At 39.2% G+C, this 27672-nt stretch overlaps 2 protein-coding genes across 2 annotated transcripts; both read right to left on the bottom strand.

Annotated features, from left to right (window-relative positions):
• Nucleotides 1-2021: 2021 nt before the first annotated feature.
• Nucleotides 2022-6599, bottom strand: LOC116252486 (long-chain-alcohol oxidase FAO4A). Its single transcript, XM_031626779.2, has 3 exons — nucleotides 6055-6599; nucleotides 5696-5965; nucleotides 2022-4049 (listed from the first exon to the last, which is right to left on the bottom strand). Exons 1-3 carry the CDS (start codon nucleotides 6409-6411, stop codon nucleotides 2199-2201), a joined length of 2478 nt encoding a protein of 825 aa, XP_031482639.1. The 5' UTR covers nucleotides 6412-6599; the 3' UTR covers nucleotides 2022-2198.
• A 9536-nt stretch (nucleotides 6600-16135) lies between these two features.
• Nucleotides 16136-26752, bottom strand: LOC116252491 (protein SAWADEE HOMEODOMAIN HOMOLOG 2-like). The gene is made up of 9 exons (XM_031626783.2): nucleotides 26551-26752; nucleotides 25541-25626; nucleotides 25412-25457; nucleotides 25192-25333; nucleotides 21389-21452; nucleotides 20002-20053; nucleotides 19507-19650; nucleotides 19279-19398; nucleotides 16136-17031 (listed from the first exon to the last, which is right to left on the bottom strand). The coding sequence occupies exons 1-9, from the start codon at nucleotides 26602-26604 to the stop codon at nucleotides 16675-16677; spliced, it is 1065 nt and encodes a 354-aa protein (XP_031482643.1). The 5' UTR covers nucleotides 26605-26752; the 3' UTR covers nucleotides 16136-16674.
• Between the last annotated feature and the right edge of the window lie 920 nt (nucleotides 26753-27672).

The raw sequence follows: 27672 nt of genomic DNA, 5'->3' as shown, positions 1-27672 counted from the left end.
GATGTTGTTGGACCTGTGATCAGCATGAGCTAGTAAAGAGAGAAGGTGGGATCAAACCCCATTAGCAAAATGGAGATGAAACAAAAAACATCACCTTCCAGAATTTCGTTTGGAAATTGGAAAAATGTAGACTGAAAGAAGATGACATGGCCTCTTTCCTCCGCTTGGAACTGAACCGTTGAGAAACAGACACTAACCTTTGAGCTACCATGATAAATTGACCAAGGTGGGAGTTGGGTGGATGGAAGGAGTTAGGTCGCCAATCCCAAACAGCAGAATTAATGGCTGAATCATATTTTAAATGATCTGATGAGGCCCGCGGGTCGCTGTCGGAAAATTAAAGCCCAACCAACTCCGCCAGCCCGCGGCAGCTCCTGCTCTCCATTCGCCGTGCCCTCCGCGACCGGCGACTCTTCCACCACGTAGCCATCACCCGTCGCCACAGACACAATGACTGTAAAACCGTCGCCATGGAATGAAGAAAGCTGGAAGTTGGAGGTCGCTTTTCAACAGAGAGTTGGAAATGACCTGACCTAGCTTCTGTATTAATGGCGAAAAATGATCAACCTGCTGATCGAGATCGACAGCAAAGTCTCTGGCAGCCATCTCCGGCGACCGCCACGTTTCCAGCATCTCCTTGAATAAGCATGAATGTTGGCCAATGGCAGGCAACCTCCACGGTCCACTCGTTTGAAGGGCTAGACCGACTACAAACCAGACTGGAACACATGAATGTTAAGAGCTCTCTTATGCCATGTTCCTTGTCATTTCCATCAAAAGCTACGCATCAGCTGATGGGCATGGCTGAAAGCAGGCTCACTCTAACAGCTTGTTTGGATGGAGGGAAAAAGAAGGAAACAATCAATCATTTATTTCGTTGATTAATAAGAAAAAGAAAAAGAAGAAACCAAATTTTTAGGTGCAAATTAAACATTTTTAAGCGCTTATAAAACTTAAGATCAAGAGACCTTCTGTCACTTCGGATCTTACATATGAGACAATCAAACATCCTCTTAATATACCTTTCTGAACTTGAATCCAATAAACAGAATGCAAACAGCATTGTGATATATCAAGAACTGGCTTTGAAGAGGATGCATATTGGGTATGCATGGGATATTTATTCAAAATTGAATGAGAATCAAACCAAATGTCATTTTTTACATCTGAATTCAACCTGGCTTCTTAATCGGATAACTATTTTTTAACTGATTTAAAAAAATATATATATGGTGGGATGTCCTACCCAAATTAGATGAATGAACATGCAACTGCTTCGTTTCCGATTCCGGCTTAGTTGTATCCGTCACATCTTTAGGTACCAAAGGAAACAGGCTTCTTGGCAAAAGCGACCTCTTTCTCTTGGGGCGCATAACATAATTGCATTGGGATCCGACGTATGAGCTGTGTATTATCAACGGGCCTACGTCTTAAACGCACGCACCATGGTTACAGAAACTTTTTCTAAAAGTAACCATAGGAATATGAATATGAATATGAATTCAACAAACGCAAGATGGTTATAGCAACTTCTTCTAAAAGTAACCATATGAATATGAATATGAATATGAATTCAAAACCATAGTTGGTAAACTCAGATATCATCGGTAGTCAATTGGGTCAGTGGGTTGATTCGGTGAATCAAGTACAAATACTACAATTGACATGCAACCCAGTTATCAAAACTTTAGTTGTTTTCTTTCTGAATGTCTTTTTTTTCAAATGATGTAGTTAAATACCCAATGTTTAAAAACTTGGCGAAATCATTAAAATGTTGAAAAAAGAGTTATGTAATCTCCGGCGTTGAAAGGTCACCGTTGCCTTTTTGAAAGAAAAAAATATATATGTTGTCATCTTTCAAGCATCGTTTGGGGTTTCAGGCGGCGTGTCTCCTGCCGGAAGAAAAGGAGGACGTTATCGCAATTTGTAGTTCCCACTTGATAGGTTAGCCGCTGGAGAAAAAAAATCTTTGACAAGAATCAACGAAAAAAGGCACGAGGAATACGGTATACTATCTTCGATAAAATAAGAGACAAATTGTACATTGCAATTCATGTGTAATATGAGCACCAATTTACAAAGTAAGCACAAAAAAGAGAAGAAGCACACATCCATCTCTGCACCTTCCCAACACGAAATTCACGGAAAACAGTAGTAAACTTTTAGAGATTGGTTATCACCCCATTGTATTTGTGGGACTACTGCGTCCTCTTCTTCCTCTTGAGGACGTCGACCACGACCTTGGAGGTGCAGTGGGCGACGGCCATGATGGTGACCATGGGGTTCACTCCAAGGGCGCCGGGGAGCACGCTGGCGTCGGCCAAGTACAGGCCCTCCACCTCCCAGCTCTCCCCCCTCTCGTCCACCACCGACTCCTCCGGGTTCACCCCCATCCTGCAACTCCCCATCTGGTGGGCCGAGCACAGCGGCGTCGACAGCCCCCTCACTCCCCTTTCCTTCGCCCTCGCCACGAACCTCTCGAACTCGTTGTAGCTCGCCCGCTTCACATTGATCCTCTCCCCTCCCACGTGGTGCGTCCCGATCTCCTCCGCCCCCGCCGCCGCCAGTATCCTCAGCACCTTCTCCAACCCGTTCCCCAGGCTCTCTTCGTCTTCCTTCGCCAGCTGGTAGCTCAGCGACCGCGGCAGGTCCACCACCCCGGACCCTCGGTCACGGGCCAGCGCGAACACGTGAGCCGTTCGCGAGAAGCGGCTCATTCTTTCCTTCGAGTCGAGCCCCGAGACCCAGGGCACTAAGACGGAGAACATCCCCGGGTGCAGCGCCGGCGTTTGAATGATTGCGCCGTAGCCGGTCGTGCTGAAATTCGCGGCGACCGTCGACATCGCCGTCATAATCCCGCCCTCGTAGCTCCGGTTGTTTGTTTCCGCCTCCGGGAAGTATCCCCACGCCATCTGCACGGGGTGGAGCTTCAGGTTCCGCCCGATGTGCGGGTTTCTCAGACCGCTCTTCCTCAGCAGAACCGGCGTGTTGAGCGCCCCGCACGCGACGATGGTCACTTTCGACTCGATGAAGTAGACGACGTCCTTCTCCTTGTTCGCCCGCTGGAAGAGAATGCCCGCCGCCTTCTTCCTCGCCCTATTCTTCTGCTTGACACCGACGATCTTCAATGCCCTCGCGCCGGAGATGATGGCGCCGTTGCCGGATTCCACTGCGTCCACGAGCCACGTCTCCTGCGTGCCCTTCTTCTTGCCGTCCTTGCATCCGAAGCAGCACCACCCACAGGAATGGTCGGACGGGGAGTTTCTCGGAATATCGCTCACCGGATAACCCAACTCCAAGCATCCCTTCCTCACAACGGAGCTGTTCAGGCTCTCCTCTTCTAATCTCAGTGGCTTCGCCTGGACGCCCATGCGATCACACACCGAGTCGAGGGCTTCCGTATACGCTTCGCTTCCGAACAGCTCCAGCCCATTCTTCTCGCTCCATTCCTTCCGGACGTGTTCCGGCGTGCGGATGCTCGCCGACCAGTTGATGGCGGATCCGCCGCCAACGGTGGACCCCGCGAGCACGAGGATGCCCAAGTCGTCGGTGGCTACAACGCCTCCGCCCTCGTACATCTGATCTATCGTCGGACCCTCGAGCAGCGACAGCGTCTTCCTGGCATAGTACCGCCCTTTCTCCAGCACGATCACCTTGTACCCCGCCTTAGCTATCTCACCCGCCACCACTCCTCCGCCGGAGCCGGAGCCGACGACTACGGCGTCGCAGCGGATCGTCACAGCCGGGTCCACGTCGTCGCACTCGCCTCCCCTTCCTTTCAGCTTCTTCATGATGTTGGCCACCGTCTTTCCGCTGCGTGTCCTCCGGTGGATCGTGACGGAGAAGCCGGAGTTTCTGAGGGAGGCAGCAATGTCGCCGTCCTCCGCGCTCTCCATGTCGATGACGGCGCCATGCAGAGGCCCGTACTCAGCGCCGTCGCCGTCCTTGCCTTGGCGGTGATCCGGCCGTTTCTTTCGGTTCGCGAACTCGGGGTCGGGGCCACAGTACCCGAGGGCCGCCCACGACGGGTTCTCGTTCTTCTGGTCCACCTGCCCCAAAATCGACGAACTAAAAGCGTCAACATGTTTCTACCAAGGATTGCATCTTTTCTTAATCTTCAATTACATCTTAATCAATTAACAAAACTTACAAATCCAAATTGGGAAAGAAATACTCACCATGCAAAATTTGATTCACAGTCAGTACATGCTTAAATCGTTCTCTAGAAGCGAGAAAAAAGAAAACAAGAAACGCTAATGATTTCGAACAATTAGTCTCTAAAAACAATTCAAAAACCACTATCACATCGCTCGTGAACAATTGAGAAAGTTTACTTCCAGTACCTACTGCGTTTGACCCCCTTTATGACAGGCCCCACTCATCCTCCCATCCAATTCATCTGATCTGGCAGTCCAGAGCATTTCGCCATTTCCGGATGAAAGCTAAGGTGGTTTGTCATGGTCGCTCCTGGTAACTTTCACGAGATCTCAATATCTTACTATTAGTTCCTCATTCATGTTCCGACCTCCACTGATTAATGGCCGCCGCATGGCGATGGCCCAGTAAATGTGCAGAACTTATAAAGCGACTAACTTCAAAATACATTAAATTTTAAAGCAGCAGAACATTCTACAGTTACACCAATATGGAAGCTTTGCCATCCAGAATGTACGTTTAAGCGACGACCTTGGTGTTGAAGTCGACCGCTCGACTATCTATCTATCTGGCAAGACGCTTATAAGAGGCTAATAGTCGATCGATGGGGAAAGCTCTTTGTAAATGATTTTGAGAGAAGCAGCGTCTTCAAAAAGTTGGGGACCCCCTTTAATGCAGCAGCGTGCTCATTACTTCTCTTGAAGATACTTGCCGATTTCTGGGGTCCGGTTTCGGGATTCTGGTGGGCGATCGGCAGCCGGAAAAGTCACTCAGGCCCACGGATTGAAACGGAAAAGAATTGGGAAAGGAGGATAGCCATCCCACCCTTTTGGATCAAAGCATAGAATAATAATACTACCTTATCCTCTATATATAATATGTATACAAAATCATTCATTTTTTAGTCTTGCGTAAAACTCTCAAAGCCATTCTCTTTGGAGTGTTCTGGTTTGTTTGAGAGTGAACTATAGTGCACTCCAAGAGCCGGAACTACTTACAGTGCTCTCGCTGCTTCTAATTATTTCAATGAAATAAAAGCGAAGTATGAGAAGCTCGACGGAGAGCTGAAAGAACTTCACGCGCGTCAGAATGCCTTCCGTGTGAAAGTAGGATTTCCGGAAAAGGCCATACGGAACGACGATTAATGATGCCATTGGAAGAACGAATGCCGGACAGCGTGCTGCTGCACTCGACAGGTGGCGCGCGTCATAAATTTGCTTGGGGACGCTTTCTCCCGTAGCAGGATGGTTAACGTCGCCCCCATCCATCGGAAGTAACCGCAGAATTTCGACCCTCCATCTTCCACGAGAAAGCGCTAGTAGGTAGCGCTGCCAATGATTGGCAATGGACTCGGCACGCCTAACTATATGCCTTGTAAATCACTCTACTTCCTCTTGGAGAACAGCGTGTTTTTCCTACTTCTTCTTTTTCTGCAATACTTAATAACTAATAAGCTAGCAAAACTGAGGTTGGACTAAGAAAATGAAGTGAAGTACTTTTACTGTGAAATTGAAGTTGCTGGTGGGCGGTGAATACTTGCCTGAGTGAAGAAAGTGAGGAGGGTGAGGAACTTGAGCGCGTTGAAGAGCTGCCTGAGGATGGTGAAGTAGCTGGAGGACCAGGACCGCAGGATGGCCTCCCGTCTGTGAAGCTCGATATCGGAAAACTTGCGGAAGTAAGGGAACTCGGTGCCGACGCTCAGCCAGCCGCAGCAGATGAAGGTGCCGTACCAGGTCGACAGCAGAAACAATGCCATGCGGAGCAGCCCCAGCAGCGGGTGCTTCATCCTCTCGCTGATGAATCCCGCAATCTGAAGAAGATGAAGAAGAAAGGTGGTGAGAGTTGAAAGAGTTTGTCGGCCGACAAGAGGGAAGGGAAGGTAAGACGAAGGATTCTTACATGCTGGGGAGTGCCGGCCATGGACGCGGAGGTAGCAAAGAAGGTCCTGAGCGACTCCTCCGCGGCCAGGGGGGGCTCCGGAACGGTCCTGCGCTTGTAGAGGTCGAAGTCGATGGAGGGCAGGATGGTGTCGCAGACGGCGGTGAGCACCTCCATCTGGCGGCGGGAGTAGGAGTGGGGGTAAGGGGGCCTTCCGCCCCTCAGCAGCCGGTGGCTGTTGGCCTCGTCGCAGTCTGACCGGAAGCTCATGGACCGTCTGCTCATCGTGTCCTCGCCATCCAGCTCGATGGCCACCTCGGTCAGCTCCAGCGCAGGCTCGGGATGAACTTCGCCTCCCAGACTGTAACGGCTCGACATGATCGACCGGTCCCAAGCAAGCAAGATCGAAGAAGAGGAAGAGGGATGGATTGAGTTGAGTTGTTGGTTAGAGAGAGAAAATTACAGCACGGGGAGGGCCAGGGAAGATGCATGATTTATAGACGAGCAACCGAACTCGGAGAGGACGTGGGAGGTGAAGTGGCAGTGGGAGGGAGCATTCAATTCCTTCATCCAACCCGTCGACCGCCACGGCAGTTGGCGTGGGGACAGTCCCTTCCGATATCTTGCCACCGCTGCCAAATGTCTCCGGCGCTGTCCGCTTCTTCTTTTGACCGAAATTAAAAAGTGAAGGTAGAGTGGATTCCATCGGCGCCGGCTGGAAGCACATCTCACTCCCACATGGCGCCCGTTTCCTCTTTGAAAAATCTGATTAAAGAGGCTCAAATACTTTCCCATTTTGTCAGTGTCATATCAATTTATTTTAAAAATTAAATTTAGATTCATCAAGCACTAAAACTATTATTTTATAAATCTATTTTATTTTTTTGAACGAAACACTCCCAAATTATTTTGTTACCATAATTTTTGTCCGTAAAAAAAAAAGTTATTGCAAATATTCAAAATTTTACAAAAGAGTTTGCTAAGTAATTCATTATTCTAATTTTAGCTTTTTAGAACAAGAATGTAAATTAAGATCTACCAAATTAAAAGCCCGAGAGTAGTATAAGAGAGAGCCCTATTGTCACTAGTTGCCCAAAACTATAAGGGTGGATGCCAAACTCTCTAAGACTTGGTTTTCACAAAACCAGGTTTTGTAAAAACTTGGTTTTTTTTCTTTTTATGAGCTTTTAGAAAACCTAGTTTGCATGTTTGGATAACAAAGTAAAAGCCATGTTTTGATGAAAAACCTTTGTGGATCCAGCTTTTTCATCCTCATGTAAAAACTGACTTCTCCATTTTTCACAAAACAACATCTTCTTTATCATCCAAACAGTTTTAAAAAGTGGTTTTCAGGTTTTAAAGTGGCATCCAAACGCCCCCAAAAGACTTATTATAGATACCAATTTTGGAAACACAATCTAGTTTTTGTATATCTCAATTACCTCCCAACAATTTGTACTTAAAATTTGCTTACAAAGCATACTTACTTCGTCATACATTTGAGCTTCTTGCTCTGACTCGATGCATTTTTAGTTTTTTTTTTTAAAAAAAGTCCATTATCATCTAATAGTAGTATTCTATCTTTAATAATAAAGAGCATAATAGTTAGGTAGTGAATGGTAGTCTTTTAATATGTATATATGTATTAGTTTAATGTTCAAGTAATTCACAACATGAATCGTGCGGGCTTCTTCAAAACATCCAGCTGATGGCACAAAGATAGACAAGCAAGTCAGAGTACTGTTAGGATTTAAAAATCAGGATTTAGCTTCTATAAACATAGACGTTACCACCTCTAATCAGTTTTTTCCATTTAGAAAGTGATTAATTTCCCAGTGTTATGACGTATTTGAACTGCACAAAGTGTGGGTCGAATCCAAATCCGAGAAACTAATAAATGCCTTGGATAAAATATCTCCGCTTTTTTTTGTCTCTCTTTCATAAGAATGTATTACTTTCTTCACGGTATGCGAGATTGAATGTCATGATCAGGGCCCGACTTCCTTCCCTCCTCCTCCTCTCAAACACCGCCTATTCCTTACGACCCACATGGATAAGTTCATCATCTTTCTTCTCGTACAGAACTACTTCTAATTTATTTGCTTAAGAAAGCGATTCTTTATTCAGAAATGATCTGCACCTAGTGTTTATACTTTTAAATAAATAGCAAGTAAGGTTCACAATTTTCATAAAAATAATGCACATCCATTGAACTTCGCATATGATCAAGAAATATAATGGTCCGGACGTTGCACGTTGCCGGAAGCTAAAAACATGAATTAAATTAATGTATGCGCTTGTCTGTGACACCAGCATCGAATATATCAACAGCCATCGACTAAATGGTCGCCTATATATTTCAATATGTGTATTAGAATAAGCAACTGAATCGAACTTTTGGAGTTGTAATCTGATATTGTAATTCTGATAATGACAGATTAATAAGAGAGGAAATGAATTTCCGGATCGTATTTTTGACCCTTTAGAAAGTATATCGAAGGGATTTAAATTGTTAGATATGTTAGCAGGTACTTTTTTAATGTGAATTATACATGTTCCTCAAAGAAAGAGAAAGAAATGGCTAAGATTGCAGTAAACTTGCAGTATAAGAAGTCCAATTTTCTATAATAACTACATACATACATACATACATACGCATGTACATATACATATGTATGTTACTTTTCAGGGTGGGCAATGTGGAGCCCAGGAAAAAAAAAAAGGGCGTTGAAGAAATCAATAGAGGAAGAGAAATTGATCAATGCCGACTGAACAATTTGTCTGCAGAACACTGTGAGCAACTTTAGAGGGAAAGGCTTTTATGCATAATTTGCTTCATCTGAAATACAGGACATCTTGTAGCCACTTCATAATAAATGTACATTAATTACATTTTTTTTTTCTCTGTTGTAAGTGTCTAGATCTATCGGTATGCTATCATAAACACTTGATGAGTAAAAAAAAAAAAAGTGATTTAATTAAATGAGTTTGATCTCATGCTGACTTAGAGCGAGAACCAATGACTTAACACATCTATATTTAGAACAGATCAAGCTAAAGTTTTACAACTGTGTTTCATTGAAGCATTCAAGATATTTTAAGACATAAGCATGCAATCGTATATCAAGTTTATCCCACAAAAGATTGCTAATTGTCATCCGTTGTGTGTGTGTGTGTGTGTGTGGATATAATGAACATATAAACTTCTCCTGCACTGACCATGATTGAAGATACAAAGGAGAGAACATAAGTGAGAAGAGAATCTTAAAACAAAACTAAAGAGAAAATGAAATGTGTCTATGGAACAATTATTCAAGAAAGGAAAATAAAAATCATAAAACAAAAAAAAATACAAACTATAAACAAGAAAACATTAAAAAAGCAAGAAGTGAGATGCGGTCATGAATAACCATCTACAATTTTGAATATTTAATTAGTAAAAAACTTCAAATTCGTCATTCAAGTAATTCTGACTGAGAAACCCATCTCTGAATGGGCACTTTCAAGACATCTTTTTCGTTACTTTAATCAGTTTTTGCGCTTTCATATTTATTGCTCAGAAAGACGCATTTATGCTATTCCGGGGATGGCCCCTTCCTTTTATTGGCAAAAATTTGTTTATGTTATTCCAAAGGTAGCATCAAATCATGCTCTTATATATATATAATATAAGAGCATGATTTGATGCTATCTTTCGAATAACATAAACAATTTTTTGCCAATGAAAGGAAGGGGTCATTATATATATATATATATATATATATATATAATTTTGTTATATCTCCTTCGTACGTTTCATAGAAAGAGAATTAATTGACCGCCAGGATAAATGTGCACTGGCAAGCCTTAATTTGGTCTGGATCAATGTCACAAAATAGTAAAGGGTACTTCACACTTTCTAGGACCCATTGTTTAAACAATCAAGAGGTTTTGAATCTTCATCAGGCTGCTGAGAAAATGATCTCATAAATAAAAATTAAATTCAAAAAATGATCAAATCAGAAGAAATTACAAGGAATTTCAAAAACTTAAAAAAAAAAAGATAAAAAAACCAAACCAGGCTCATGTTTGTAGGAGAACAAATTGAAATCCAATTACTAAGAGCGTGTTTGGTTGGTACACTTAAATGTTGTTTTGTTTTGGAGGATTTTGAGTGACTATCCATAAAACTTGGTTTGTGAAAAACTCAATTTTGACAAACCAATGTTTTTAAAAGGACAGGACATCAACAACCTAAGAACCACTGAGGGTGCTTCTGGTGTTAAGTCATCTCATCGTTGCACTGTCTTTATTTGTTTTACACATTTTTACGTGCGACGATAACAAATAACTTACACCTGTCATATAAACTATACATAAAAAAATATCATTTTAATATTTCTATAACTAAACTTACTAATTAAATTAAAAAAACAAAACTATGTTCGGCAAAGTGTCATTCAAAACAACACCGTTTAATAATTTAACCTAATCTGGAATTTCACCTTAATTGCTATAATTGCTAGGTGGATCATGATTGAACCAAGTGAACAACTTTTTTCCATAACTTCTTGCGAATGTTGACACATTTTTCGAAACACGAGCTCTTGTCACTTCATGAAAGCCGAGAAGGGATCGACACTTCATTGAAAGCTTATTCATTGCGTCAAATAATGGAAGCTAAAATATTAATTTCAATCTTTTTCCGTGCCCAAAGACAAGCAACTTTAGTAAGTTGGCAATATTTGTGGGCCTATATTAATTTGCTATACGCTTCATTTCATGCCACATTATTGTCATATATATAGCTCTATTTGTACCATCACATTTCCCTCGAGTTGGCCTTTTTATTTGTGTCTAAAGCAGTGCTACTAATGTCGGTCTGTATCTACATCTACGGATCTTGCGTAATATCAATGTTTTTAAAAAAAAAAAAAAGTAAAAAAAAGGCTCAAAATGAGCTCTCACATTAACACCCACCAATATTAATGTAGCCTCTTCATTAGCCATTATGTCAATAAAATGATATCAAAGAATTAATTTAAGTGTTCATTTAGTTTCTTTTATGGCGATAAGTGGCGACCCCACCTTGTCAACCACCCCTCCTCTCTATCAAAAGCACATTATAAGTATTTAAAATTAAATCAAAATCTAATTTATAAATATTTTCAAAACTTTAAATTTGACTACGGCAAAAACTTTGAAAAATACAGTGGCTCGTCCAAGGGAAAAATCCTGCAAGACCAAGTCCCTTTCTAAGAGGGTGTTTAAAGAATATTTTGTTTTTGAAACGCATGCTTTTAGATCTAAAAACACCAATTTTTGTTTTTTAACCATGCAACTTAGTATCATTATACTCAATGTTTGGACGTTGGATTTCAAAAACAATTTCCATAATTACATCATGTTTTACAGAAAACAAACATGGTTTTTCTAGACCATATATTTTAAGAACGTATACTTTTATAAAAACACAACGTTCTTCTTATCTTATCAAGCACCTCCAAAATTATATATAAAGGCAAATCCATCAGAAGAACTACATGTCTTGTTTTTGAAACTCATGTTTTTAAAATGCAAGATCTGAAAAGACCATGATTTTGTTCAAGAAGACATGATGAAAAAGAATTATGGATTTAATTATAAATTAATTCAACAATAATCAAATGGTAGCCATAATTACACCATATTTTGCGAAACAAAAGCATGGCGTTGGCAAAATATATGTCACAAAAAGTATATATTGGAAGAATAGAATATGTTTCTAGGTCTTGTTTTGTGGTCCATTACAGAATTTACTGGCTTACCTCGAAATATGAAGGTATGAAATAATGTGGTATGAATGTAAGAGAGAAGGGACGAGAGATGGTTGAAGACGTAAGTAACTTCCACCCCGTGTGTGTGAACCAGAACAAAGCAATGTGTCCGCTAGGAGACCTAACATGCATGGCTCTTAATTAAGGACCACCTGGAAACGACGATTCTTTCTTGCTGGCCGCTAAAATACTATTCTAGCTACCAGCAGTGCTGGATGCCCCGGGCCGTGGCCACATTCATGACCACAACCCCTTTTTTTTTTTTTTTTATGAAGAGGGTCGAATTAAATTTTTTAAATTTTGATACAAATCGAAATATCATTTTTCAAAATTTTTATATAGAAACATTAATTTTTTTTAAAATTTACATGTAATTTTTTTTTAAAATTGAGGTGGAGCCAAGGCCCATGCGAGCCCCTGGCCCAAGGGTCGGCCTATGTACCCCTGGCTCACCAGCAGCCGCATATGTTATGGCAAGAGGGTAGGCATGTCAATAAATCTGATTTGGATCCGATATCTGACCAAACTGCTTTAAAAGACATTGGTTGTGGAACAAAATTTAACATCCGATCAAGAAATGGACTGGATTCCAACTTAAGAAATAGCATCCTCCTACCACATTCAGATTCAAAATTAAAAAAATATCTTATCGGATTCAGATTTGGACATCAGATCTATCAGTAAAACTAACATCATATATCCAAAATTTGCACATTGTGAACATCGGTTCTAAACATATTATAGTGTAGCTTGAATTTGGTTTAAAATCAGTATAGTGTACGCCTCTTCATTGGATTGGAAACTGAACACACGAACAAAATCTCAAAAAATTGATATGGTGGTTAGAACTACATCTGACTACATGTTCGATCCAAACAGATGACCAGATCCTGGCCTGAAATCCAATCATTCCCTCCGCCGGTAAAATTTTAGAACTTGGATAAGAATACAAGTATATGAAAGCATCTCTCACCTGGCAAGAGCAAACTATGGACGTTACCAAATTGGTGGCAGTACACAGGTAACAATCAACCCTCATCACAAGGCCAAAGCCATTTATAATTGTCTCGCATGAATAAGCTCCATTATTGATAAGGTGGGTTCTTCTTGATGGGGTGTACAAGTATTTATGTGTGAAACATGAAAAATAAGCTCCTCAAAAATCAAAATCCATCTTGGTAAACCTCGAATTTGCCTAGAACAAAATGGGATATATTGTTTTTCAATCTGTATTTGATTTAAACCACTGCAGGTTGTCTTTTTCTTTCAACTCTTCATTTACTGATTAAGAGATACACGATGAATTGCAGAGCCCATGTGGATTTTGAACCTCTGCAGGCGAGAAATTAAGAACAGAGAAGGCCCACGGTCTGGAAAGATTCGGCTGCCCTCTTCCAACCTGCAATTAAAGGAAAATGTGATTGATACCAACTGCAGGTAAAGAAATTTGAAGCGTGAAAGATGCCTCTTCAGGTAAACAGTCGCAGACAGCACAAGGGCTTTCAAGTTCTCTTCGATTCAATGTTATCCTAAAAGAATCACAGTGAATGCACTCAACCCTATATACGTGATACCTTTCATTAAGAGGGTTGGTGAAGACCCAACTAAATTATCTTAGCGAATTAATGCATGGGGCATTGAGACTTCACACTCTAAAATAAATAAATAAATAGCACTTCTCATCAATTTCTTCTGTGCTTGAAAAGATCAACTGTCAAGGTTATTACCGATTTCTTATGGGTCATGCTCACCTACCTACTTACTAATATCTCTCTCACTCTTTCTCTCTCTGGGTAGCAACCGGTTGGGTCAGCTGACGTATTATAGCCACGTCGTCAGTTCAATTCTTGGAGGGTGCAATCTTTGGATGAATATCGAGCTGAGGATTAAGGATGCCATTATAGTGGTTAAGCGGACTGGTTCTTGTCTCTCCCTCTTCCCCTCATCTCTCTCTCTCTCTCTATAGATACATATACATAATGAAAATTGGTTTATCCCAAGCCACTTAGGACGGAGATGACAAACCAGACCTCTTAAATTCTTACTAAAATGTGTTTTAAACAACATATGAACATTCTAGAATGTTTGTAAACACTAATTTACCTTAAAACAAGTCTACATTCATGGTTGTTTTGTGAATCATTTTTGTTCTAGTAAAACAATTATGTTATGAGAGATGTTTGGTTTTCCCTTACTGTAAAAAAAAAAAGTTATTAGACTAAAAAAGGTTAATTTAATGTCGTTTCTCATCAAAACATTATTAAGATCATTCCAATACACGTAACAGATTTAGGAATAAATTTATGTGACACGAGTTGTAACAAGAACATTATTTCAATGACCAAAATGCCATGTTACAGATTCGGCTTATTGCAGTTATATAAATTAAGAAATATAACAACTTAATGACTTCGAAAATGGCCTGAAAAATAAACAAGCATGAATAAAAGATCTTCCTTGAAAGTAAAACTGCAATATTAGAAAAGTTGGATAACAACTAATGCTTTGAGTTTAAAAAACAAATTTATACTTATCACATTGTGAACTAGCAACGCAGTTAATCGGAAAGTCATATCGGTTTATATGCGTCTCTATCTCTGTGTGTGTGTGTGTGTGTGAGAGAGAGAGAGAGGGAGACAGAGTGAGTGAGTGAGTGAGAACAAAGTTTGATGGTTTTAATTATAAATGCTGTGACATCACGAGTGCACGACCCATTCTTATATGTCAAATGCAAAATGCTGCATAGCAAATCTTATGTTAAAATCATTGGGAAAGTGAAAACCAATAAAAATTGAAAGGCTAATGGACTTCGAATTTACTGCACCCCAACTACAGTTCGCGAGATTCAGATACTTGTCTGACAGTAGATACCGTGGAACACCTCTGCACATTTAATACGCCATGGAGATAGTAGGGCCTTTACATAGACAGACAAGCTTCTTCACATCGCAGGCCCAAACAGTAATGGCCTCGGACTACAGTTTCGAGAGTAATAAAGGGAGCAGAAAGTGAGATAGAGACGACGACGTACAAAAAAACAACTGGGCAGTTGAAAACTTGCCCTATCATTCATTATGCGGAAGTTATAAGCTTCAGTTCTTGTCTTTACGAATTCCGAGCAGGTGGGACAGATTCGTTAAAACATCACACGTTCGAGCAGAGTGAGTGCAAAGGCTAGAGGCAGATCCCATACATCCCATGCCCTTACTTTTGAAAATCAGCTGCATTTAATTTAAAATTTGGATGTGGGTTCAGATGCGAATACAAATGTCAGGCTTGGATTGTGAAATCAGATTTCGTAATCAGATCTGGATATAGCTTTTTTTCATCTGAATTTGAATCTGAATATGTGAGTGTTCGAAAAAATTGATATAGTTAAAAGCATAATCAATTTGAATCTGATCTTTTGACATACTATCACACACAATATACATATGGCAAATACAACCAAAACTGATGCAAGGTCCAGGTGGGAACCGACCCAAGTTTCTATTCCAAGAGATGCCGTCACACATAAGAACCTCTCTCTCTCTCTCTCTCTCTCTCTCTCTCTCTCAACACACAGAAAGTCGGATTCAGAAGATTTAGAAAAACCATACAAAACAAAGCTCCAATTGTGTGGCCATACAATACACACCCCCAGATATAATGGAAAGATGCCCACACACAAGCGTGCACTCTAGCAGCGATACATTGATAAGATAACGTCCCGCCTGGCTGGGCATGGGACTTAAAAAGACTTGAAAGCAGTCAAGAACTTTGAGTACTTTATCTACCATAAAATGGTAGAGCTCCAGCTAATCCATGCTTGCCTATCAAGAACAGACAATGTTCTGATCATTCATAGGTCAGAGAGTCATGCATAACTCGAGTACCAGTTTGCAATAACTCAGAGAGCGCGAAGCAGGAAAGCTCATGTTTTTTTCGTAATGGTTAATTCTTGTCGAATTGAACACCAGAAAAGTAACAAACTTGCGATTCAGCGTACATAACAGAGAGGAGTATCCCGCCGCTTCTTAAGAGACCAGTTCTCAGCATAAAATCATGAGAAAATGCTCCGATATTTTCACATGTCCAATTGAAGGAAACCCTGCAAAACAAGTGGGCAAGAAAAGTCTAACCAAGAGGATGACTGGCCCAGACTTTTCTCTCCTAAATTTCCTCCAATGGCAAAATTGATTGGCCCTAGAGTGGAGTAATTGTACTTTGGCGTTGCACCATACAAGGTCGATCTTTGAGACCCACTGGTCCCGTGCCCCCTTTATGAAACGAATGAGGCCTTAGAGGGTGAAAGGGAATCACAAGGGTGAAAAAATGATGTTTATCTCAATACATCCTTTCAGAAGCAAGTAATTTGTAACTTACTCCACAAACATCCATTTCTTGAATAAAAAAGAGGTAGAAGTCCACCCTTTCAACTCTCGAGAATTTTCTTTGCCGCAGGAAACCGCAACGCAGCAGTCGGCCTTAACCGCACTCCCCCGCAGCAAAAAAGCCTCGGGCTGATCTCTCGGAAACAGGGGCAAAGCGTGCTTTTTGCTTTACAGATGGAGTGCACCTGTTAGGCTCTGATTATAACTGCTTTCATGTCAGACGATGACCTGCCTAATTTACCAAATCCCCTTAGGGATGCCTTCTCCAGGCATTGAAGGTCACCTAATAAGAATTTGAAGTTGCGCCTTGCTAGCATCACACGTATGAGAGAGAGGTAAATAATTCCTCATAGTATACGTGCACATATATGTACAGAGTTGAAGAAGGCTGCTGATACAGTGTTTGGCAATTTCATGGAAAAGGAAAACAAAACGAGGGAGCTTTTATAGGTGGCAGAAAAGGGAACCAGCTGCTAACTTTTTTCACGGTCATCAACTGTTAATTTGTTATCACCATCGACGCTCGCTTCACAGTCAACTAAATCCTTTTCAGCGGAAGCAACTGGGGCAGAATTATCAGCAGCTGATGAATCTTTCTCTGCTCTACCCGCTGCTGACCCATCTACAAGAGTGTCCACTAGTTTATCTTGCTTCTTGGGCTTTGGCACATTTGAATGATATTCCCTTGAAGAGCTCAGAAAAGGAGAGTCTTTACTGTGATGAATAGCAGCCTTCAGGTCTGACGTTGGCAAATTCTTGGAAGAATGCAGCAGTTGCAACCTATAATCTGTTTCTGGGCGACGGCAAATTTTTCTCAAAGGCACTATTTCCTGGAAGAGGAAGGTGGAATCATGATTGCAGGTCTCGATTCAAGTAAACAAATACAACATGATTAAACTGTTCTTGCAGAGCCCACAAGCATTGTCAAACAGAATAAGGACAGTAGTGTTGCACCTTTGATGGATATATCCTGTCCTGTAATTGGAATATCTAAAGCAGTTTGACCTAAAACCAGTTTATTGCGGACCTAAAACCAATTTGTCTCCCATTTGATATAACTTAATATAGACCATGTTATCCTACAATGCAATGTCATACGCACTGTACCATGTTTTATTTAAACTGAGACCCTCCAAAGTAAGAGACTCGCATGATAGGTATAACTAACCATCAATTCAATTTGAATGCCCTTTGAACCCAACAAGCCTTCACCTAAGCAAGTGTAGCAAAGCTCTGCCCCATAAGAGGCCATACGAGGTGTTTTAACCAATGACAAACCACCAAACTGCAACCTTAGCAACTTGTACCATCCTCATGGTTTCCATATCCATTTTATCTAACAAAATATTATTTAGACAAACTATTGTACCTTTTTTTTCCTACAAAGATGAGCAAGTACATTTAGACATTACGACCAATCTCACTCATAGGTAGGGCCACTCACTGCCTCACTTCGTATATGTTAAAACAAAAAGAGAAAGAAATTTCATACAGAGCTCCGCTAAGCTAGAGCCAGAATTGTTCCACATTCAACTCGAGCTCGCTGGGCTTGCTAGGACTCGAACCCAAGTTTGAACTGGCCCAGCTTCGCCTTGAAGCTGGGTCATGGCCACTATCACAAATATCGTGTATTAATCAAAAAAACATGATAAATATGCCAAAAATGAGTCAGCCGAATAAAATGGCAATAAGATGTGTTTTTCCAAAAAACCACCAGGCACAAAAAAAAACACATATAATACATTTTTTCATTTTTTTATTAATTTTTCATTTATTTTATTTTTACATAATTTTCAAGATGTTTTAATTTTCTTCTAAATTTGCCAAGATTTTCCTAAGATTTTTTTTCCGAGATATACAACTTTGTCATATTATACCCAAGAAATTTCTCGCCATATATACCCATAAACGATATATGTGTGACTAACTCTACTCAAAAGAGTGCTGACACCAGCTTTGGAAACTCACAAAGTTAACTTTGCTGATTTAGTTTGACTTAGTTACGACATGGTTAAACAAACGATCAATCAGAAAGTTGACAATACTCAGCCAAGTCATGAGACAGCACGACCAACTCATCCAAATTTTAGCCTGGACCGACCCAATTGACTGAATCACATTTTAGCATGGTCAAAGTGACACAAGATTTTTCTCACATATCAAGTCAAAATTAGTCCAATCAAGTCATTCACATATATAAGAGACACAGAAAGAAACAGAGGACGCACACACGTGTGTTTACATATAGAGCAATAATAATTAGTAAGTATATTATTAACAGTTCCATTTTATAACTTTATATACATTAGCACATATATAATCTGCAATATACGAGCAATAGAAAGCATTAAAAACAAATAGAAAATGAAGTTGCCCGACCAAGTTATCTAATTCACCTGGCCACTTATGAGTCAACCAACTCCAAACCAAGTCCCACGTCACAAGAAGAATTCTGGCAATAAGATAATTTTTTTTGTGTTGAAATTTTACATGTTTTTCCAGGGAGAATGTAGATGTTGGAAGAGAAGAACATATGATGAAATCATGATGATGAAATAAACAATAAAAATTTGATGATGACTGATATCCACTAATTATTTGTTGGCAAACTTTTTATGAAAAAAACTACAAGCATGTAGCACTTTTATATGAACAAGTAAACTTGTCTTCACTACTCCTTGCAAGATATGAATTCCTTCTTAGCACACAATGTTGACAAGTGTTTGGATGTTCAGTGAAGTTCACGATTGCTTAATGAAGATGTTAGACAATTGTACAAATTTTTTCACTTTTAAGAAATTCAAAATTGTCAAACAAAATGGATTATTTTTATGATACGTCATGCAATCACCATTTTATAACCTTGACCGTAGGCATCAATAATAAGAATTACTACATGACTCTCCCTCAACAGGATAAAATAAACAAGCATCATCAGGTATGATGGTTTTTGTAGACGTATTCACAAATCATTTTACATGTTAAAAACATAAAAGGGACCCCATCCTTTAACTTGCCGGCATGGATGAATCAACCCTCAATATACTCAAGTATGTAATGCGTAGATGAAAACATACCTCAGACTGGTCATGATCATAGCGCACAAGAAACCTGCAACGGCATCCACGCACATCATGCCTCCTCCTTTGAACATCAAGAACATGTGCATCAAAATAAAGAGCTTGTTCTTTGCCTTCCTATATACAAGTAAATTCAAAGTATCATATACAATTCATAAAACCAAATATATGGACAAGCCAATGCACCAAGTACAGAATAAAAGGGAAAAAAAGAAAGAAAAAGACCTGGAAGCAGAGTATAAGATCTCCTGGAAGTACAACAACACACTCAGCAGCCTCACATGGAAGTGAGCGCTGCCTGACATGCTTCTTCACATTAATCCATTCATCTTCTTCAGAACCAAACCCTGTAAACCTTACACAAACCTCCTGATATGGCAATTTTATATATTTCATTAATATTGAGGCCTGATCATTGTTTGAGGATAAAATATGAAATAGAACTCATTTATGTTCAATGTGTGAATGCACACTAACAGTAAAGCATTTATGCAACAGAAGATTTAAAAGGAAAAGGAAACTGGGTCGGTAGGGGTGGGGTGGGGGTGGGGGAATATCAGAATAAAACACATCAAAAGACATTTGTATATATTCCCCTATGAGGTTCCATCTGCCGTGATTAATGAAAAGGTCAAATCCTTTTCATACATGATAGAGAATAAATATGTTACAATCATCACATGTAGCTTCAATAAAAGTCGACAGAAATCACGACATTACCGGATCACCAGTCTCAAACATCCTATGAGAAACAAAGCTCGCAACATCATACCTGATAAATACAACCATCACAATGTCAAACAAAAAGCAGAAAACAGAATATGTGCCTTATAGATGATGAGAAGAACACAGACCACAACTAGAAACAGTCCAGAATGCCAAAAGCCTAAAAATGATCTTTTTCAACTCAAAGTTATGAAAGGAGATCACGACTTGCCCCGGTTTTCCAAATGACAAGTTTCAGATCCATAAAATACGGCTTGTTGAAAAACCAAAGAGGTTGTTTTCCTGCAGGCAACCCAGTAAAGTCCAGGCCTTCCTCAATAGTATCTCAAACGGACATCATAAGCATGGATGTGCATGAAGGCACTCCAATACTTTGGTAAGAAAATCATTTTCCTGATATATGCTAGTAAACGAAAAGCTTTTGAGTTAAATGAAACATGGCTCTTTTAAAACATATAAAGGACATTTTCCTGGAGGCACTCTACTAGCATATAGACCTTCCTTTCTGATAGCTCAAACAGACATCATAAGCAGGGGATGTGCCCATGAAGACGACTCCAATATTTTTGGCAATAAATTCATCAGCCCCCATATGGGGCTTATAACTGAGCAAGCTGCTAGCAGCTCAGTATATTTTGGCTTGAATGAAGCTCCTAGCACATGAAATGAGCTCAATAAGCAGCCACAGGGAGATCGTCCAACAAGCAGGGAAAGCACCTATATGGGTGTTTAACTGTTTATGACTTTATTCATCATCACACAAGCTCATCTAGATAAGCATGTATCATTTGTGTATAAAAGGATAAGTAGCCAAATAGGGTGCTCTGTAAATCCACATAAAGGGTTACTAATGCAGAAATAAAATATTTTGACAAGCCAACTTGCACTCAATTCGATGAATCCTAAAGAGCCCAGCCCAAGTGAGTGTAACTCCAAACAAGTCAGCCTCCAACCCTCAATCGTAAGAGGCAGCATTATGGCATTTGTTCTAAGATAACAAATAATAATCTAGTATTTGATGACACACGCATAAATATTCTTAAGTTTTCTGCCTCAGTATATCCAGAAAGCAAGATAGAACAGGTTCCAGTAAAGGAATAGATCCTCTGCTGGAAAATAAATTAAACTTACCTTGTTTAAAAAATGGTTAATAAACAAGCACTGCATTGCATAACGTATTTGTCACTTAGCTACTTATATAACAAGCATTAAATGATTATTTGAGATATGAATGAGCGAACAGCAAAATGCTATCCAAAACATGTATCAGAATCATACTAAAGATGTTTGCTATATTTTACAAGTGAAACAAGTTTGTAAAGGACAAAAGAACAAAAGTTGCAAAAGAAATTCATGGGCTAGGTAAATATCCAATACAAACCATGCACCATCCCTAGCTGACTTGGCTTCAAACTCCATTTGGGAGCCATCAGAAACATGTTTTCCTGACATTTAAAATCACCAAAACCACATTTATCACCATATATTCAGAGAATAAACTCTCCAAGAAGGAAAAGCTAACCAGCAAGACCAGAGTAAAATAATCAATGTTTAAGCAACCTAAGTACCTAACAAAGTAGTGGAACATTTAGTCGAGCCTATTACCCACTTAGTGTCATGTCAGAATAAGTACCATAGAGACAAGACAATGTTTTAAGTACTGGTTGGGCCAATAGATACATCATATTGTAATGTATTGTAAATGTATAGTAAAATAGAGAAAAAATCAGGAAAATTCAAGGAGATCCATTTTCTATACATTAAACATGTTTTACAAAGGTCATAGCAATGAACATTTGCCAATTTAAGTATTGAACATAACATAATCATAGATTCATAATGTCATAAGCCATCACATATCAACAAGTAAGATTAAAGTGTTACACATTACAAGAAGAAATAGTGTGATGCAAAAAAAAAAATGAAAATATTATCATTGATCATCTTCATCTTCATTGTCACATTCATTTTTGTTCTCATTGTCATTTGTTGCTTCTTCAAATTGAATATCCTCGCCAGCATACACAGGCTCTTCTTCATCCATATTCTTCGTTCCTTCAATATTCAACCACTCAAGCTCCTCCTCATCGGATTTGGTGGTCGGCTCCTCTTCAACCCATGAGTCCAACAGATCCCGGTTCTCCAAGCTGATAGGATCAAATTGAGATGTATGCTTTGTTGTTGATGTATTTTCTAAATGTCTAAAATAAATAAGAGAAAATTTGTTAATATATATTACAAAACAAGTGTATATAACTTATAAAACACCACCAAATTAGGCTATTAGGTTATTACCTTTGTCTCAACTTCATGTTATATCGAACATAAACAAGGTCATTCAACCTTTTATCTTCCAGCCTATTTCTGTTTTTGTTGTTGATATGTTCGAAAACATTCCAATTCTTTGCACATCTAATAGTACTGCACGTCTGGCTGAGGACTTTGATTGCAAAATTTCTAAGGTGTGGGCAATCATACCCAAACCTATTCCACCACACATCTAAACAAAAAATAAATAAAAAATAATACTATGAGTCCATGAAATAACAAATAAGTAACAAAAAGTAAACTGAAATTTTCTATGTGATACTTGGACGCATAGTTGTCCTATTTCGAATTGCTGTACTTGTTCCCATGTCACCTATACAATGATCATATAAATCTATCTCATTGTGGATAGCAACTTGTTCGCAAGGTTCCTTAACTAATATTCCAATACAATCCAACAAACCATGCATGACCTCTTTGTCCATTTTAAATGTGGGAGAAAATCTGACGGCGGGATTTAAATAGTAAGCTACTGCATGAGTTGTTCAGTCCACCTCTGATCTATAATGTTCCATATAAGCATGTATAACTTCTTTTCTCCCTTCAGGTTGTCTCTAATGGCATCTTTTGTTTTAGGCATAGCTTCATATAGGTATCCAATAGAAGGTCTGTCTTTGTTGTCAACCAATCTAAGGACTTTGACCAAAGGTATACAAATCTTCAATAACTTCATGCATGATTCCCAAAATTCGTTACTGAATATAATATCCCTAATTGCACAAGAGTTTCTTTCATTGGCATGTGGATATGCAACCCACTCATCACTAGAGAACATTTTCCTCAAAGGATTTCTTTGTTTTAATATTCTCTGCACAGTCAAAACATTTGTAGTAAGTCTAGTTTGTGCAGGTCGGATCAATTCAACTCCATGTGTAAATTTTCTCATAAGACTCAATACATAAGCACGATTGTAAATATACCTTGTAATCTTTTGGCATTGTTCAACAACTAATGTCATCTCATATGTGTTGTTAAGATCTTCCAAGTATGAGATTCACGCAGTGAGTTACACATGGAGTCCAATAAAATGACTTATATCGATTAAACAACAGCTCGCCTGCAACTTTATAATTTTTTGTATTATCCGTAATAAACTGCACAATGTTCGCAAGCCCAACTTCCTGTACAATATCATCAAAAATATTACACAAACTTTCAGCAGTCTTAGGAGCATCAGATAGATCAAGGGATTTCAATAATATAGTACCTTTGGGACAATATACCAGAAAGTTTACAAGTGTTCTTGACTGTGTATCAGTCCATTCATCAACCATAATGCTACAGCCTGTTTCTTTCCAGCTCAATTTTAACTCATCACAGTATGCTTTTTCTTTTTTAAGTACCCTATCAAGAATTTCTCCTCTCAACTGATGATATGAAGGCATTTTATATCCAGGACCTACAGAAGCAATTGCATCTGCCATAGCCTGGAAATGAGATGAGTTGACTGCACTAAAAGGAATACCTGCATCATAAAACCATCTCACAATTGCCATATCCGCTTGTTCTATCTTACCCTTCGAAGTCGTAACAGTACGGAAGTAGCGCTGAGAACCTGGAACAATATGGGAAGGAAAAAAGCTTCTGATTGGTTCAAGAGTACTGGACTCGGCACTAGATACTGTATCATTACACCAATCACCTGGTGCACCTCTTCCATTTCTGCTATAAGATCTGCCTCCTGCATGCCTGACATCTTTCCCTTTTCCTTTCGAGCTAGCCACATCTAATCCTAGACTAGCATCAAGATCCTGATCATCTTCATTGTATTCATCTTCATCATCAACTTCCCAAGGTTCACCACAGCCCATTTCTGTCTCATCCATTTCTTCATCAACCTTTTCTTCCTTTAAAGCAATGAGCATATCCAAACATTGCCTTTGCACATATTGTGGCAGTGGATTATCTTTACTACCCTTGCATACAGATACATTAAAGTGTGTCCCAGCTAAATGGTGTTTTAGTCTAGAAATCCCTCCTAATATCAGATTTTTGCAAAACTTACAAGTGAGTTTAAATTGATCATTCTCATTCACCCTTATGCACCACTGCCATGCAGGTTCAGATGCCATATCTTCAAAATCAAATAAAAAGACAATATAAATTTAGGAAATAATAGAAATCTATAATGAAAATGAAAGATTTTATAATTTATACTTTTTATATAAAAAACCAAAAATCCTTTTTTTTTCAAATACAATTTGATCTCCTACACATAAGTCTTCCCTCAAACAAGTCAAACCACCAATTTCAACTTCAAATCAATGACTTTTCCCTCAAGACAACAATTTCTCTTTCAAACTGACATGAGCTCCCCCCTCATTGAAATCTCAAGAGTGTTTACAAATGAGAAGGAGAAAGGTTTTCGAACACATCCCAGAAAAGCAAAGTCAGACCCCATGTTTGCATGCTAACCTCATATACTATGGGGTCTATATTGTAATATGTACATACGATGCACCTCCATTTTATGGTGAGGTGTATAGTGTTGATTTTCACAAATGTCACAAGACACATTGTATGATATGGCTCTGTATCCTACGATATGTACAAAAAATGTTTGTACATGCATTTTTTATCAGCTAGAAACCAAATGTTTCAAACTTTCAACGAAAGATAAAAAAATGTAACAAGATATAAGTCAAAAATCAGTATGAGGAATTCATGAAACAAATTGTTGAATATTCTTTTCAAAACCTGACTTCAAATCAAACGGAAATTTACCTAGTTTATTTTTCTCTGGAATGATAGAAAGTTATACATCTAAATGAAGTAACATCATTTCCCCACTTGATGCAAAAGGTGCCATAAAATTCAATAGTAGTTTATGGTACAACAACAAAACAGAAAAACTACCTGCTGCAGCAGGAGCAGGATGAATCACATGCCTTGATGAAATGGAATCATCCCTTGGAAGAGGTGAAATTGATAATTTTGCAGGAGGCTTAGCTGATCTAGCCCTCTGAGCATACCTCCTATTTTGAAACCAATTCCATACCTGCAAAAGAACAAGAATGATATTGGGAATAAACAAAACCATTAAATATCAATAATTTGATGGATGCTGATATCTAACCTGCTTTGTTTGCACAACAACCTTTCCAGATCTCTCGGCCGATGCACTTCAACAAGTAAAATTCATTTAGATTCATTTAACCTCACTCTAGTGTAGTGGTTAAGGCTTCAATATGAAAACCATAACTACCTGAATTTTTCTGCAAGCATAACTAGAACCTCCCGTGCAGGCATCCCATTATTGGCATCACGCAGGCATGATTCCATTTCCATTACCTTCAGGGAAAAAGCCAAAACAGCCACTAAAATACTTAGAACAAATAAAAAAAAAGTGAAAAGTTACAAGAAAAGGTACTTCAGAACTAAAATGAAAGACTTTATTTGCACGCAGACACGAACATATAAACAGATAACCAGCAGAAATAACACAGGGGCCAGTGAAGGAAATAAACATCATGCCCATGTATCACGTTTATGGATGCAGCAATCTGTACGAATTTGGAAGAAACCATCAGGGATTGATGCAAGTCTGAAGGTCATCCTTAGTAGAATCGTTCCCTACATTTTACCCAGCACCTAGGCTAGGACAATGTCATTCACGCACATATGCCCAAAAACACGCACAAACACATGCATTCCGGTAGTTCTGAAGGCTCTATGATTTTCATGTTTTAGTGAAATCGTAACAAGAGCAATGCAACAGAAGTTGCAGTGTAACATGAAAATTTCTCACAAAAGCAAAATCCAGTAGACAACTCCCGGGATATTACTTGTAAACTGAGCTTCTTTGCTGCTATAAACATGTGCGCCTTTTTTGGATGCCCCTACTTTTGGGCTAATTTATTTCTTCTCATTGGCAGCGAACTGTCTAATGATTTCTAAAGCAGAAACATCGAGCGAGCACAGTAAATCTGATGCGATCACGTAGCAGGAATTCTTTCCCTTCTTTCTTGTTTCTCCACTTAAATCAAACCAGAAAAAGGAAAAAGACACAGCATATAAATGGAACCCCCTCCCTTCAAGATGGAAATCTCCCAATTTTGGCACTTGCACAGTGCGGAAGTGCTTGATCATGTTGGCAGCCCTCGCGCCGCTCGTATCAGGATACGACCGTGGCCATTCCTCAACTGGGGACTGAAGAGAACCCCAGAAAAATGAAGAATGAACAATGAATTTGTGGATGAGTTTTTTTTTTTTTACCTCGTTTGGAGTAAAACGGAAGGCTGGAGCTCCATTCTGAGATGGTCTCCCCATCAGCTTTCGCGCCCTTATCTCCCACCACGATCAAATCGAAGCCCAAATCCAAGACAAGAACCAAAACCCCAGAGAGCGGGAACGAGAGAGCGAGAGAAAGCGGGAAATGTTCTGCCCAATACGAGGGACGACGCTTGGGGAGCTTCATCTCACCTCTTCTAGTGCGGCCTCGACTTACGGGACACGGATCTTGGCCTAGTGCGGGTCACGTTCAACCCTAACCTGAACCATCTCCAAAATGAACGAAAAGGCTGTCGATTTCTATAAACCAGCCTAAGAAGTCACCATCATTATTCAAATTTAAGTAATCGTCTGGAAAAATACTACAATTTTGAATAAAAGCGAAAACAAAATTATATATCGTAAGTAACAAAATTGGAAGTAATTATAAATTAATATAACAAATTATTGTGAAAAGCATTTGATGCGCAAAAAAAGAAGTGTTGAGAGCTGCTTTAAATCTCTTGATGTGATGTTTCCATTATATTTCAACTTACATATTGCATATCAACAAAAAAAAAAATTATTTAAGTCTCTTTTATTAAATAGAAAACTTTGAATAAAACTTTGAATAGTAATTGGATCCAAACTTCATTGTATGATTTTCCAGTACCATCCTGCTTGAATGTAAATATTGGAGCTTGCTTAAGCAAAGCAGATTTGGGCTCCTTTGGATAAATTTATATTTTAAATATTATACTCAAATTAATCTAAGTGTACTCAATCAAGTTCATGGCTTTGGGAATTAATTCAGTGAATCAGGCATAATAATTACATAATAAAATCTTTAAAATTTTGTTTCTGTAAGTTGACTCAAATTGACATATTCAAATCAATTCAGCCAGATTCTTGCAACCCCAAAAAAAATCCGATCAAGGAAAATTCAGTGGAGCCTAGTTCAAACAAGATAAAACTAATTCTTTGATGTTTATAAACAGTAAGAAATTTATACATTCTCCAAAAGAAGTAGAAGTAATGAAAAAAGAAAATGTCAGGACTCTTTTTCATCTCTAAATCGCTTACCAAAAATATGTGTCCAAAAAATTACATGGACAAATAGCCTTCAAA

This window comes from Nymphaea colorata, chromosome 4 (genome assembly GCF_008831285.2).
Source record: "Nymphaea colorata isolate Beijing-Zhang1983 chromosome 4, ASM883128v2, whole genome shotgun sequence".
Lineage (NCBI taxonomy): Eukaryota > Viridiplantae > Streptophyta > Magnoliopsida > Nymphaeales > Nymphaeaceae > Nymphaea > Nymphaea colorata.
The sequence above is the reverse complement of the archived record's forward strand: the minus strand, read 5'-3'. Positions and strand labels throughout refer to the sequence as shown.